The sequence below is a fragment of the Phascolarctos cinereus genome, unplaced genomic scaffold (assembly GCF_003287225.1).
Source record: "Phascolarctos cinereus isolate Bilbo 61053 unplaced genomic scaffold, phaCin_HiC Scaffold_7;HRSCAF=346, whole genome shotgun sequence".
In the NCBI taxonomy this organism is placed as follows: domain Eukaryota; kingdom Metazoa; phylum Chordata; class Mammalia; order Diprotodontia; family Phascolarctidae; genus Phascolarctos; species Phascolarctos cinereus.
This window is the reverse complement of record NW_027556180.1, coordinates 120,389,543-120,405,296: the sequence shown is the minus strand read 5'-3', so window position 1 is coordinate 120,405,296 and position 15,754 is coordinate 120,389,543. Positions and strand designations below refer to the sequence as shown.

The following is a 15,754-nucleotide window of genomic DNA, read 5'->3' as shown; positions in this document are numbered from 1 at the left end:
ATAATTAACATCTTAGCAAAATTTCTCTGTCTACTTTACTAATTCCACACTGAGCAAGTTTTGGTCAAAAAACAGGCCCAGCTACAAACATTAAAAAAAAAATTGGTTTTATCTTGAGAAAGCAGAACTAGCTAGGAAGAATGAAAAACTCATGCAAGGCATTCAATATTTCAGCAGCATTGAAAAAGTCCCTGTAAAATTTTACAGAAACTCTTTATAAAATGTGTATATTAATGTAAATATATATACATACTCTTCACCTGTCATAGATGTCAAGTTTTTATTTGCTTTTTTTATTTTTGAAAAGCAAATAAAAAGACAGTCATTCAAGATTCTGCCCTTTATTAGAGGTAAAGGTTTTTCATTTTATTTTTTAACTGTTAAAGTTTAATTCAAGCACAAAGCTTCTTAAAGGGGTTAGGGAAGGTGTCAAGAGATAGAGATTTTAACAAATATGACTGGTTTTAAAATACTTGCCACTTACTAATAAATGCATGTATATAATAATATAAAGGCAGTTTAGGTCTAGCCTAAATCAATTAATCACAGAAGTCCCAGTCATCTCAATTGAATCAATCAAAAGTAAACCAGTTATGTCCTTAATTAGTCTGAAAGGGTCATAGGACTTTGGGTCATTAAATAAAGACTGATGATGACACATAGAAAATAAGAAAATAGTTCAAATACTGCCTAGGACACTAGTTGTATGACCCTGGGCAAGTCACTTTATCTCTCTCTGCCTCAGTTTGGAGATAATAACACCTAACTCAGTCAATAAACATTTAAGTGCCTGTAACGTTCCCTCCAATCAGGGGTCAGAGGCTATTGATGAGCTATGTGGTTTTGAAGGATGATGGAAGATAATGGAGAACTCCCATGGCTGTTTTGAGGATAAAACGAGTTAACATTTGTAAAGTGCTTTGCAAACTTTAAATATATATTTAAATACAGAATAAATAAAATATAAATGCTAGTTATATTGTTTTATCTTAACTATAGAATACACTGAGCAGGTTAGCTCCCAAACTATTTTGTTTGTCCCCGTTTCTGGATTCAAATCTCCACTCTGCTACATACAACCTGTTTGACTTCAGGCAAATTGATTTACCTCTTTGGGCTTTCCACTCCCATAAAAAGAGATCTAAATGATCTCTAAGGTCCCTCTTAGCTCTAAATCCACTGAACCTGAGCATTAGTGTCTAAAAGTGTGAACAGCTTGGGAAATTTAGCTTCAAAAAAGTATGCTACTTCTTTCCCTAGTTCTCTATGGAAGTAGGCATGGGCCATAGGATGCATGGAGAGATGAATCCTGGAAACAAGCCACCTCTCTGAGCGGCTTCTGGGGCAGCTCCTGTGCAGCTAGAGCTCCGCCAGTGCCGGTGCAGCCTCAGCCTCTGGGAAAGTCTTCACGCAAGGGCTCTCCAACTTGCGCATGCGCAGGATCAGCCTTCTTTTCCCAGAGCAGGAAGAATTCAAGTATGGAACGCTAGGATAAGGAAGGGGGGGGAGAGGCCCGATTCAAATGCCTCCTCTTCCTCCTTTTACTGGGAGAAAGATACCGAAGTATTTTTATTTCACACAGATACAAGAAATGTTCAGTGTCTCTCTTGTACTGGAATTTTGCTGAGGGAAAAAAATAGGGATCCACGGACATGGAACGTCGAGTCCCCCCGCATCTTGGATACGTCCGGAGCCGGGACGGAAGCGGAAATGGCTACGGGCTGTCAGAGTTCCCCTGAGTTGACTATGGAGGGGTTGTGTCAGCCGCAGGAGGCCAAATCCGAGGTGAGGCTGGGGTGAGAGGGAGCCGGGCGGGGGTCGAGGCGGCTCTGTAATCCGACTGATTATTTCTAAACTATTTCTTGTTTCCTTTGCAGGTCACTAACCAGGTGAGTAGTCTCTGGCCCCGCCCACTTCGGCCCTCCCCCTCGTGGCCCCGCCTTCTCTCCTCCCTGTCTCCGCCCCTCTCGCATCCGCCCCACTGGGAGTCAGGCTCTTCTTGTGTAGGACCTCGGTCTCCACTCCCCTCCGTCGCCCATCCCCCCAGCTCCCTAACCTTGCTGTTCTTGGCATGCAACACTCTTGTTTCCCGCCTCCGTGCTTTTGCCCAAGCTGTGACCCATACCCTTCCTGTCACCTCCTCTCTGGCTTCCTCTAAGCCTTAGCTCACATCCCCTTCGTCTATTCCCGCCCCCCCCCCCCCCCCCGCCTTTATGAAGGAGGCCTTTCCTACTTTCACCCCCACCCGTACCCGAATTGCTAGGGCCTTCCTTTCTTAATCCTCTTCCATCTACTCTGTGTGTGTCTTGGATGTCCAAAGTTATTTAGATATTGTGTCCCCGAAGTGGAGTATGCAGTCCTTGGAGGCAGGGACCGTATTTTTCTTTATTTGTATCCCAAGAGCTTGGCACAGCGTCTGCTCCATAAGAGCTCTTAGTGAGTGCTTGTTGATTGACTGCCAGTGAGAGCCCTCTGTGATATTTTTTCCACTTTGTACCTGCTTTAATTTGTAGTTAGTCTCTGTCATCTCAATTCATAACCTCCCCACTTTAACTTAAAGTTCACGCAGAATTCCACTCTGGTTAAAATCTCCCCCCCCCACACACGTATTTTTAGGGTAGGATGCTTCCTTTAATACCGTTGAGCTATGTCTGATAACCTATTGGATTCCGGAGTGTGAAATCTAAGTAGAATTGAGCTCTCTATACTCTAGGTAATGCAAATTGTATTTCCTTGTACTGGTATGTTTTGGAATTACTTGCCCTGTGGTCATAATCTTGTATATGGCATTATTTATTTTTTAAACTTCGAAATGGCATACACAGGTGTTTGTTTTTTTAAGTGTTTAAGTCGATCTTAGGTAGCTTTTAATTTTTTGTGCACAGATGCTAGGCTAACAGGACATACAACTGGAAGAAACCTTGAAGACCATCTAGTTCAGCTGCCTTTTTTTGTACAGGAAGAAATTATTACATGCTTTTTTTAGTATGTAGTACTGGAAAGTAACTTGTAACTTGTCTTTCCTTGTCCATTTAGCAGAATTCCTACTATTTGTTGATAGTTTTTCTTGCCTCCTGTCAACAGAGCACAGTTATTTGTTTTTTTCTGTACCTCTGTTGTTTTGTTTTAATCTGAGTCTTATATGAGAGCAAGACTTGGAACAGAACAAGTGATTCTTCTTATGCTTTGATGTCCTTATCTCACATCCTACTAAGACTGAGAGTTCCATGCAACCCAGTTGGCTTCTTTCTTACATAGTAATGTACCCTATTTTGTCTTGGAAGGCTACATATGAAAATAAATTCATGAATTCTGGCAAGTCCTGCCAAACTCTGAAGTCATCAGATACAGGCCTACAAATAGTTCATGTTTGTTCTCTGAGGGACCAACCTGGCTAAATTCACGGAAGCTAGTCACAAGAAGGCACCCCATTTTAAGGGCAAATGTGAAAGGAAGATGATAAAAGTATTAGAATTTACCAAACTCCTTACAGTGTCTACATGTTTGAGGCCTGTATATCTACCAGCACTGAGTTTATAGTAATTAGACTAAATATCAGCTCTACTACTATCAGTGTGAACCAGGATAAATCACTTCAATTCTGAACGTTAGTTTCTTCATCCATAAAATGAAGGCATTCGATAAGATGGCCTCAGGGATGCCTTTTAGCTCTTTGGGGGGCCCTGTGGCATGGGAAGAATCTCAGAAAAACTGGCCATCTGTTCTACCCTATCATTGTACCCTTTGCCATAGTAAATAATCAAAGATTGACTGTATTTGGAGAGCATCCAGAAATTTGCATTTAATAGATATTCTACTCTTCATTTTTTTTTCACAGCTACTTTTTAATTTCGTGTTAATCTTCCTTTCAGCAGCACATTCCAGTCACTCATTACTTGCTTTCCAGGTAATGGATGCTGAGGAAATTAAATTTGCCCTAAATATTAAGCATATCTGTTATATTTTTTTAAATTACATAATATTTTAAAGTCAGATGCATTCTTTACATCATTTCCCCCCTTCTAGACTAAAAATGAGAAGAATTTAGGTTTTTAGACTCTAAGGTCCTTTCTGAAGGAGAACTTACTATGACAAAGGAAAAACTAGGTGATTTTGCAGAGCATCTTTAATAGGCAGATCCGTTTAGTAATATTGTGATAGTACATAATTGCTATTAAATACTATTAAGCATCTAGTTTTCATTATATTATTATTTTTTCTAAATATAGCTTATAGAAATAAAGGAGCCTCTAAGGATATATGTTTTTAAATAACAATAGAATAGTAAAAAAGAGCACTATTCTTGGGAGTCAAAAGACCTAACTTTAAGTCCTAGTAGTAGCAGTTTTCATTTAGTCAGTTGATAAGCGTTTATCAATTACCTACCATGTGCCAAGCACTGCAAGGTTCTGGGGGTACAAAGATAAAAAATGAAATCATACTTGTCCCCAATAATCCGACATTTATCCTCTCTGTGCTTCAGTCTCTCCATTTATAAAATGGCAATAATACTTGCCGAAAAGTGCTTTGTAAACATTAGAGTAATATCTAAATTTAAATTAGTAAATGAGTAATTATACTAATATTGATTTGATTAGATTCATAAAATGGAAACAGCACTGGTATTTTGGCAAGATTATAAGATAATAAGTATTTGCATTACAAATTAATTTTCATGATTTTTCTGTTGTGAAAATGAGTGTTTTGTTTCAGTATTTCAGAGATTTGTGATTTCTTCTGTGGAATGGGCCACTTGAGGATGTTTGCAAGTTAAGGCTAAATGAACACTTGTAGATGGAATTTCTGTTCAGGAATGAGTTGGGCCATCTGACTTTTGAGGTCCCTTCCATCCCTAAGTTCTCTATGGATATTCCTTCTACTGATACATATCAAAGTCATTCCAGCTTTAGAAGATAGTCTGGGGGAGTAAAACCTACCTTATATGCTGGTTAACTTTCCTGATGGTGAGTCTTTCCAAAATTAGCTAGACAGTTTCTTGAGTAACAGGTATGCAGCCTGTTCCTGGGCCTGCAATACGCAGGATCTTTCTAGATTGATAAGCTCCTGGAACTTGTATTTTACTGACATAGCTTTAAAAAATTAAGTCACTTCCATGTTACAGTAAGGTATCTGAATAGGACTTTAGAAGAGGCTGCAAATTTTATTTTTTCTAATCAGTTTACAGTTTTTATTTTGCTGCAGAGTCTTAAAGGTTGTATATCCAAGTCCAATAATTTCTGAAATGCTTGCCAAAGATGGTAGCAGATTCAAATTTCCAAGGCTGATGTTAGTGTACACCTCTCTTGACTATTTGTCAGTTACCAGTACATCATTAGTTGCAAAATTATGGGAGGACCTGGGTTTTTAGTTTCTTGGTCCAGAGCCCATTCCAACTATACTATGCAACTTTCCTTAGGTAATGGAATAGCTTTAGGAAAATAGCTTACTCTGTCCCCTTTATCAAATACGTTTCCATAGGTAAATATTGGTTGTAGAAAAGTTGACTTGAGTCTTCATTGTAATAGTAATTCCCACTTCTGTGGTGCTTTAAAGTTTACAGAGTGCTTTACTCACAGCAATCCTGTGAGTTAGGTGTAATATAAGTATTGGTCCTGTTTTTGAGATTAGAAAACTGACTCAGGGAAAATAAGTTGCTTATGGTTGTATACCTGGGATTTAATCAAACCCAGGTCATCTGACTCGAAATTCAGTGTTCTTTCTATTATAATACCTCCATCTAATTATATGTCTTTTTAATTTTGTCTAATACCCTTTCCAATTTGTGAAGTACTGGTTAAATCTCTTTGTAATCATTGTAGAAGTACATGATTACAAGAGTAATAATCACTTTCTTGAAATGCCACTAACCATTGCCACAAGTTATAAAATAGTGTTATCAGAGCTAACACCAGTTATGTAACTCAGTAATCTTTTGCTTGGTTGTATTTATCAAATAAAATAATATTTATGAAGTGCTTGGCACAGTGCCTTGAACATAATAGGTGCTATATAAATGCTTATTCACTTCCCTTTCCCATTTGTGATTTTGAAATTTCTGTAGTTCACAGCTTATGTTTTTAATATTATAAAATTTCCAGAGATCATGTAATAAGGTTGTTAAATACATGGATCTTTCATCTTTGTGTACAGTTAATATCCCCAGAGTTCCAAATTGAGTGCAAAAAAGAACTTGTTCTTTTTACCATTGTTGAATCATGAATATGGCTTCAAATTCTTCCAAAAACTATGTGGCACTTAGATCATGTATAGCAGGCATATTTCTGCTTTTGAAGCTTCAGATTTTTGGATATCAACATTGAAATACTCGGCTCCTTTGCAAAAACATCTTTAAGTGATGTCTTCCAATCGCTTGTGTATCATCCATGTGCCCTCAAATTCCTCCTGCTAAGGCCATTTCTGCCTAAGCTACTGATAAGCACAGATTCCCAAGGTTGGTGGAAGGGGGTCGAGTCTGGTATTGGTGCAGTTTTTTCTGTGCCCCACCAATACTTCATGAAATCAGAACTGAAACCTAGATTTTTTTCATTCCTTGTATATTGCTGTTTCTACTTTCCTACTACCTGTCCATCTTTTTACCTGAAAAGAGCCATACAGGTTACACACATGCCAGTATTAGGGGAGCCTAAAGCAAAAACTACAACTTGTATCTGACTTTAAAAAAAAAAGAGAGAGAGATTATTCCTTTTTTCTAGGATTAGAAGAGATTCCTCACTTGATATACTTGTATCTATAGCCTACTTTCCCAAAACTGGAAAAAATATGAAGCTACTAAGATGAAGAGTATTTTTTGTCTTTTGGGGGCTTTTTGTTTGTTTTTCATTATCTTTTCCAGTTTCTCAGAGTACATTAGAGAGGAGAAAGAAAGTGGGCATGAGGAAGAACCCAGTAAAGGTTCTCTTTCACTATGGACATATTGTCTTGTATGTAGAAGTATACTTTAGAAGTAAATTTTTCCCTGTATTGCTCAAGTACTTAATACTTTTTTCCTCTTGGGCTTTCCTGGTTGTTGTTTTCCTGGTTCTTTGCATCAGTTCATATGTCATCCCTCACTTCTCTGTATTCTCTGAATACAGAGTGTAAATCGATTGATTGATAGAGCATATATTAAGTACTTACATGTGCCAGAAACTGTGCTAAGCACTGAGAATACAAACAAGTGAAAAATTACAGTCTCTGCCCTCAAGACACATTTTAATGGGAGAAGACAACACATAAGTGGATTCTGGAAGAAAGGAGTAGAAGGTAGGGAGGTAATTAAGAACAGCCTCAGGGTCCTGGGAAGATAAGTTGAAAGTTGAGTTTTCAAAGTTCAGAGTTTTTCCAGGGGCAGAGTCTAAGTTTCCCATGAGGATAAAGGCATATTCATGATTCCTTATAGCACAGTAATATTTGGTTATATTAATGTATGATATCATCTGTTTTTAAAAACTGTAGGATTTGTTTTCAGCAAACTTCCAGCAAAAATTGAATTAGGAATAATTTCTGATATAATTTATTCAGATATAATAAATTCAGATATAATTTAGTGGGCTAGTATTTCTGAAAATGGGTTTGTGGGCAGCTGCTAGTATTGGTTGTGTCGATCAGTAAAACTATCTTTTCTCCTTCCACTGCTGTATAAAGAATTTATTGGGTAAATGAGGCATCTGCTTTTCCTGTTGGCTGCAGCCCATCCTTCTTACTCTATAAAGCCTTTGATTGTAAATAGGATAATTTTGTCTCATCATGCTTAGCAGCAGAAATGTGATTTAAATAACCCACTTATTCAATATAGATCTACAGGATGAGCCATCCATGTGACTACTGACAGTCCTGGGATGATTTTTCAATGGAGTACCTACCTAGGGGGCAGTTAACTTTAAAAAAAATAGTTTATTATAGTTATTTTCAAATAACAGTAGTTTTTAAAAACAAATCTGTCCCTCTCACTGCTACCCTGCCCTCTAGTAGAGTGTTTCTTTAAAAATGAAAACCAAACCCTTCACTATATATCTATACAGTCCGGCAAAACAAATTCCCACATTAACCATGTAAAAAATATACAAATGCATATATATATATATATATATATATATATATATATATATATATATATATATATGTGTGTGTGTGTGTGTGTGTGTGTGTCTGTATAAGTCTGTGTGTGTGTACATATATATATACACATACATTTCTGCATTTTAAGTTTCTCACCTCTGGCTTGGACTTGTGACTTACTACCTTAATCACAATTCTAAAGTCTTTAAAAGCTATTTTTCTCTACAGTGTTATCATTTTATAAATTTTTCTAGTTTTACTCACCTTGCTATGTATCAGTTAATAAAGATTTTCTCAAGTTTCCTCTGAAATTGTCTATTTTGTAATTTCTTATGGCACCATGATATCCCATTATATTAGTATACCACAATTTGTTTAGCCATTCCCCAAAAGAAGTATACTCCCTCAGTTTGCAGTTTGGGACTATCACAAAAGAGTTTCTGTGAATAATTTTGTACATATAGATCCTTTTCCTTTTTCTTTGATTCTTAGGGATATAAAATTGCTGGGTCATAGGGAATGCCCAGTTTACTAACTGTAGACATAGTTCCCAATTACATTGCAGAATGACTGGACCAATTTACAAGCTGCACTAAAAGGGCACGAGGATGCCCATCTTCCCACAACCCCTCCAATATTTGTCATTTTTTTCTTCTGTCACTTTTGTAATTGTGGACCTTCACAGTTGCTTTAATATACATATATCTGTTAGTGATTTAGAGCATTTTTAATATGATTGTTCATAGCTTGGATATCTTCCTTTGAAACTACCTATTCATATCCTTTGATCATTTATTTGTTGGGGAATGGCTCTTAGGTTTGTACATTTAAATCAGTTCCTTTTATATCTTGGAAATGAGACCTTTATCAGAAAAACTTGTTACAAATATTTTTTCCCAGTTACATGTTTTACTTCTAATTTTTAGTACATTAAATTTGTAAAAAAAAAAATTTATATAGTCAAAATTGTCTGTTTCACCTTGCATGATCCTGTCACTTGTTTCTTCATGACCTCTTTTCCTATCCGTGGTTCTGAAAGGGAATTTCTTCCTTATTCTAATTTGTCTGTAATGCTTCCTTTAAATCTAGGTCATGTATCCACTTCGAGCTGATATCTTGGGTGTACAATGTGAACTGTTGATCCATCCATGTGACTTAAGAGGCAGAATAATAAAGTAGAAAGTGTTATATGTGGAGTCAGGATCTGGGTTCAAATCCTGGCCATACCACTTATTACTTCTATAATCTTTGATTTGCCATTTAATATCTCTGAACCTCAGTTTCCCCATTGGTAACATGAAGGGATTACACTAGATGACCTAAAGTTTCTTCCAGCTCTAAATCTGTCATCTTGATTGTATAAACTTGCCATCAGTCATTTTCCCATCCATAGCCTAGTTCAGCCCTTATTACCTGAAGTCAGGACTATTAGCATAGTTTTCTAACTGGTCTTCATATCTCAAGTCATGTCTTTCTTCAATATGTTTATTAATAAAGTACTTTACAAACCTTAAACTCATGCCATATAAATGTTAGCTATTATTTTTGTGCTGTACATTGCTACCAAGTTAATCTTTCCCAAACACTGATTTCATAATGTCATTCCCTGGTTCAAAAACCTAGTTCATTTTTGTCTAATTCAATGTGCCTCTATTGCCAAATGGTGAAAACGCTTCTTAGAATGGCGTTTAAGGTGCTTTACAATATGGCCCCAACTTGTATCCCAGCTGGGGAAGGACTGAAACATATCAGTGATGAAAGTGTGTAGAAACCCATTTGGAGAAGTAAACCCAGGAAATCATTGCTACATCAAGGATCAAGATATAGGAAATGGTAGGGAGACACTTGTCTGATTCAATCTGTGCTCCAAGAATTTGTGGCAACTGAATTCCCAACCCTACCTGAGCTCCTGCACTGACTTTTTGTTGTAGTCATGATCCAAAGTTGAGAGCTACTGTGTCTCCTAATGTAACCACAGTTGTAAGACTGTGTGCCAAAATGCAGTCTACTTTTCCAACCTTATACTTAAATGAATTCTCCATGTAAGGAAGACTAGTCTGTTTATTCTAAGGCCTGCCAATATGCTTTAAACATTGATACCTCCATGCTTTTATTTATGCCTACCCACATCCCAGTCTGTCACCACATGTACACTTAGAATAGCCTCCTACTTGCTTTCTGTATTTGAATTATATCAGTTTTTCAAGATCCAGCTCAAGTCTCACTTCATGAAGCCTTTCCTTAACTACTTGCCACATGCTGATATCTTCTCCAAACTGTTGGCAGCATTGTGGTATAATGGAAGAGACACTGACTATAGAGTCCAAGAAGGTGGGTTAAAATCTCACCTCTGAGAGTACCTTTATGACCTTGGGCAAGTCACTTAAATTCATGGGGCCTTAGTTTCCTCATCTGTAAATGAGAGAGTTTGATTAGATGGCCTCTAAGTTCTGTTCCAGATCTGTATCTATTATTCTTTAATATTATCTGTATTTCTAATTTGCTACTTTTCACGTTGTATATATTTTTTGATGTATTACATTAATTACATCGTAAGTTTCTTTGAGAGCCAGGGAAGAAGACCCATCTTAAACTTTTCTCTCCATGGTGCTTAGCACACTGTCTTCTCTATAGTAGGTGATCAGTAAACATTGGTTTGGTTGGCAGAATCCTCTGAATGACTGGGAAAGTCACTTCACCTATCTGGGACTACTTCCTCATCTGTCAAATGAGGGTGTCTGTAAAGCTCCCTTATAACTCTAGAGCCCTATGACATAAGCTAATAAAAGAAAATCTTCCTCCAAGAAAACTGCTGCCATCCTTATCACCAAATCCAGGGACTTCTTGTTGTGTCTTCATCTTCCATCATCTCTGTAGCATTTATTACTGTGGAAGATAGTTATAGCTGTTTTCTGTGACATTGTACTCAGAATTTTTCTCAATGACTGTTCCTTATCTTTTTTTTTTTCCTAGCTCTTATCTTTTTCCCACCCTTCAATGTGGTGGACATTCTCTAAAGTTCTCTCTTAAATGTGCTTCTCCTTTTTCTAACCTTTTTCCTTTGGGGATCTCATCCATTCCTGTTGTTTCAATTATCATCTCTTTGCAGATGACGTCTTATCCTCAATTTCTACCAGTAGTTCTAGTGCTATATCTAAATGCCTGTTGGTTAGCTTTAATACTGTAGTTAATTGTCCTTTTCCTTATTAAAAGATAAGCTTATCGAATACAGATCATAAGTCCCATTTTTTTTTATCTCCAGTGCCGTGGACATAATAGATGAAATGTTAATTGAATCGAATGTTTAGGAGAGTATCCCTAAACTTTTGGTGTCAACATTGTCAGCAACTACCACAGCTCACCTGTGGTGCCAGTTCATGCAACAAATATTTAGTGAACATCTGCTTTCTACGTGCAAGGCATTATGCAGGGCGCTGTGGACGCTCAGAGAGAAACAGTCCCAGCCCTTATGGAGCTTAAAATACTGTAATTGAGGTAAGATATAGCTACAAATAATTGTGTTACGACATGTAACAGGAAAATATGTGAGATACAGTGCTTTCTTAGTTTAGTACTTGAGGATGACAGTATGATCATTGTTCTAACAAGTGTGACATCTCTAATGTTCTTTTTTTTTCTAAGTCCACATAAGTCTCAATGAGTAGACTTGGAGTAGGATCCAAGACTTCAACAGTAGCTTTGACCAAACTGTCTCAGAGACAATCAGGGGCAGCTGCTGAACTGAATCCTTCCATACCTTTCTTCCTAGAAAAGGACTTCTGCCTCCTTTTATGCAGAAATAGTGCTTATCCATTAAGCAAGCAGAGCTATTTGCCTCAGTCACACAAAGCCTGTCTGTACAGATCCAAGAATAAGAGCTATATTTTACCTTGGCCTGCTATAAACTATGGGAACATTGAACTATCATGGATAGAAATTTGATGCAGAATGAGACTTTCTCTATGAAGAGAGATTCAGAACCATCTATGCTGTTTCCCATCATAGGGCCTAAGTGGGAGGAGGGAAGTGCTTGGGCTCAAGTGCATAAGCAAAATTAAAGCTCACATTAGGGAAAGTAGCAAGGCTATTCGTTTCTCCCACCTCAGTTACTAATCCATTGACTAAAGGCTTGTGTGTGTGTGTGTGTGTGTGTGTGTGTGTGTCAAAGAATCCCAGCTCTGCTACTGTCTCATTGCATCTCTTAGACAACTCACTTGTCTTCTGGGGAACTCAGTATCCTCAACTGTAAAATGAAAGGATTGGGCTAGATAACCACTAAGGTTCCTTCTAGCTCTAAAAATGTCAGTGATTCTTCCCTATGTTCTTAATCACCTCTCTCTAGATGTTTAGTTTGATTTGAACACCATTCTCTTTTGCATTAAATTAAGGAGATAAAAAGCTTTATAAGGAGTAAGTTCTTTGAAGTGACAATTCTGCATTTGGGGGCTTATGAATTGAATTTAAATTTTTTCCTAGATCAAAAAGGGAGAATTATTCTTTAGTACAAATGTTTATGTCACGTAGTGTTAAGTTTATTCATTGGCTAATTTTTCCATGTTTTCTTCATATAAATATTGAGTTGAAACGAAAGGTTGGTGTGGGAGAAATAGAATTTAAGCAGCTTTGTGTATTCAGTCTTGTTGATGCTATGTACTTGTTTTTGTTACAGCTTCTAGATCTTCAGTGGAAAATGGGTATGGCGGTGAGCTCAGACAGTTGCAGATCTCTTAAGTCTCCTTATATTGCAGTGACACTAAAAGTGGCAGATCAGTCAGGCCAGATTACAAACAAGTCCTTTGAAATGACAATTCCACAATTTCAGGTTTGTCACTGAATTAATTTGAATTTTCTTCTAGGACATTATTGCTTTTAAAAAACACAGGGTTTTTTTTTGTTTTTAAATTAAAAAGGAAGCATTGTCCTTATTTTAAAATACGTAAATGTTATTTTAAAGTATTAATTGAAATACCTTTAATTTATTAATACGCAGAATCAAAAATATTTTTTATCTAGGGATTTGGCAAAATACATTTACTTTGATGTCCTGTATGAAAGCAGTCTTAATTGAACTTTAACATCTGGCCAGAATTTCAAAAGCTTTCATCTTTTTTGGATATATTTAACCAGTATTCTTTTTTTGTATTGGGGTATAGATGTACCAAAGATTGACTTTCCTCCTAGACTTATCTGCAGGAAATCTAAGCAGAATTCAACTTAGCCTTAAATGTACTTAACATTTTTCTGACAGAGCCCTGTGCCAATTTGAAGCATCAAAATCTGAGTGGCTTTACATCAGCCAGATACTTGTGTGAATGCTGTCTTTGTATCTGGAGACACACTTTCAAAAAGAGTTTGTAGCCAGTGCCCCTCAACATTTAACTGCTTTCATGGCTTCGTTTTTTATTTACCACTGGTCTTTAAGATTTAATTTCTAAAAATCCATTTGGTGAATGCAAAGATCATATCCCAGCAACATTTGCTGACATTGTATATATTTTTGTAAATATGTCAGGAATTCTAAGCAAAACAACTATAATCACTCAAGTGGAGAATAAGTGGCTGTTTTACAAACCAAATTAAGAAAAATTATTCCCAAGGTTTATTTTCAAGAACAAATTTTCACATACTCTCCGATGCTACTTTAATTACGTACTATAAACCACATTTTTCATGGTATAGTTGTTTTAGAGTCCCATTTCAAAACGAAAAAATCCTAGTCAAAAATATGTTATTAATACTGACCTCTTATAAAAGGACTAATCCTTGAATTGAAATAGTAAACTGTACTTTTGTATATCCTTAAATTCAAGTTTAGGTCAAATCTCTTCAGAAAATATAATTTTAACATGTTATCAAACTATCTGGGCAAGCAAAACTCCCCATCTAAATTTCAGATTTAGCCTAATCATGTATTGTTAGGTAAATTTAAATCCATATTGAAGCTCAACATTTTAACAAACTCTGGTTGCATTTGACAAAACAACTTGAATATGAATACAGATTGAACATTATTTTCTTTTTTTTCTTTCCAGTATTTCTTCAAGCAGTTCAAAGAAATGGCTGCTGTTATTGAAACTGTGTAAGAGCTGCTTACTTTGTTGCCAAGTCTATATAACTTTTGTAAGATCATGTATGTCATTTGATGTAAATACAGTTGTGCAATGATTAAATGCTATTTGTTAAATGAAGATATGTTTCTTTGTCATTTTCATAGGGTAAGATAGTACTGTTTTTTTGGTCTTTATTCATGTGTTACACTGCCCCAGAATCTCATATCATCTAAATAAATGTGGTATTGACAGTTACAAATAAGCTTGATAAAACAAAAAGCTTAAATAAGGAAGTTCAAAAGAACATGCAGTAATTGGTAGGATTAGTGAAACAGCTGATGTATAAGAGAGGATAGAAAGAATAACTTATTTTAAGAAGTTCAGGTTCAAAAAGTAGCTTGATCAAAATATAAATCTGTGGAGCTATTCACATATTAGAAACTGGATAGAATAATCCTTGGATGGTGACACAAGCAGAGAGAAGATGAACTCCTCTATCTAGACCAATCTATGCAAAATATTCTGAGTTCTTCTTTGCCTTGGAGTCAGAAAAAAAGATTTTAATGCATTATCTTACTAATATGATTTGAGCAAAGATATGGCATTGGGAAGTTACACAGAAATAACTATCAGTGAATTTTATAGCAAATTTCAGAAAGTATCTGTGCAAGATTTGATAGTTAAGAAATGATTTTTTTTGGAAGTGTTACCTAGCAAAGCTATTTGTGTTCAAAATGCTTATAAATGTTTCCTTATGCCTTAATGATAGGATTATTTAGAAATAGAAGGGACTCTTTGGGTCAGCTAGTCCTTCATTTGAGGCCCAGAAAGTTTGTAATTTGCACAGAGTCATATTGATTGGAAGTGAGAGGGCCAAAATTTGAACCTAGGTCCTCTGACTCTAAATCCAGGATTCTTTTCACTGGACTATATTACTATAGTTCATATACCAGGAAGATATTTGAACTGAGAGTCAGGAGACTTGGACTTTGATCTCTATTCCGCCACTAAGTTACTTCTCAGATTAAGTCATTTAATCCCTGTTATCTTTCCTTATTTGTAAAATGAAAGGGTTCAACCAAATCTCTAAGTTTCCTTCTACCTCCAAAATTTTATAGTCATAAGAAAACCTGAATTACTCTTGTTATGTTAATGAATAGTTTTTCTAAACTTAAACTTTATGTGATGGAGAAAGCAAAGAACCCACATTTAGTTCTATGAACCAAAACTTCAAATCTACCGGTGTTTTCAAAAAGGAGCATGGATGGATCATTCTGTTTTTAAGTAATAGCATGGAAAACATTTTGTGCCACCCATTTGAAAACATTTGAAATTTAGAGACCTGACCAAAAAAAGCTGTGTGTCTTTTAATGAAACTATCTTAATGAGATTATCCTTGCATTTAGTTGGTGGCAAAATACTTAGTCCTTCCACCTGAAAAGTGACCCCTCATAGAATCCAGTCAGATGCCATTCTGCCAGTTCTACCTCCACATTTCTCACATCCATGGAATTGGTGACATTTGAGTTCAGTCTTGAAGGAGGACAATAAATAAATAGCAGTTGGGTGGGGGGAGAGGAATCCATTTGGGCACCTGAGAATGGTGTATGCAAGTATGCTGAGATAGGAGAAGTCAAGATGAGTTT

General features: G+C 36.3%; 1 protein-coding gene across 4 annotated transcripts; it reads left to right on the top strand.

Moving 5' to 3' along the window:
• Window positions 1–1,466: 1,466 nt before the first annotated feature.
• On the top strand, window positions 1,467–14,246 carry COMMD6 (COMM domain containing 6). Of its 4 annotated transcripts, XM_020992466.2 has the most exons (4): window positions 1,490–1,785; window positions 1,878–1,889; window positions 12,728–12,880; window positions 14,091–14,246. In XM_020992466.2, exons 1-4 carry the CDS (start codon window positions 1,711–1,713, stop codon window positions 14,139–14,141), a joined length of 291 nt encoding a protein of 96 aa, XP_020848125.1. In that variant the 5' UTR covers window positions 1,490–1,710; the 3' UTR covers window positions 14,142–14,246. The 4 variants fall into 4 exon arrangements, with proteins under 4 accessions (XP_078003308.1, XP_020848125.1, XP_078003310.1 ...); XM_078147184.1 differs by lacking the exons at window positions 1,490–1,785; window positions 1,878–1,889 and adding an exon at window positions 3,883–3,907; XM_078147183.1 differs by lacking the exons at window positions 1,490–1,785; window positions 1,878–1,889 and adding an exon at window positions 11,082–11,553.
• The last annotated feature ends 1,508 nt before the right edge of the window (window positions 14,247–15,754 follow it).

What these genes read in the sequence shown, in the direction of transcription:
- COMMD6 (XM_078147182.1), top strand. Translation starts at nt 1,711, where the DNA reads ATGGCTACGGGCTGTCAGAGTTCCCCTGAGTTGACTATGGAGGGGTTG. An exon ending in CGCAGGAGGCCAAATCCGAG is followed by an intron (nt 1,786 to 1,877) that starts GTGAGGCTGGGG and finishes TTTCCTTTGCAG; the next exon opens with GTCACTAACCAGGTGAGTAG.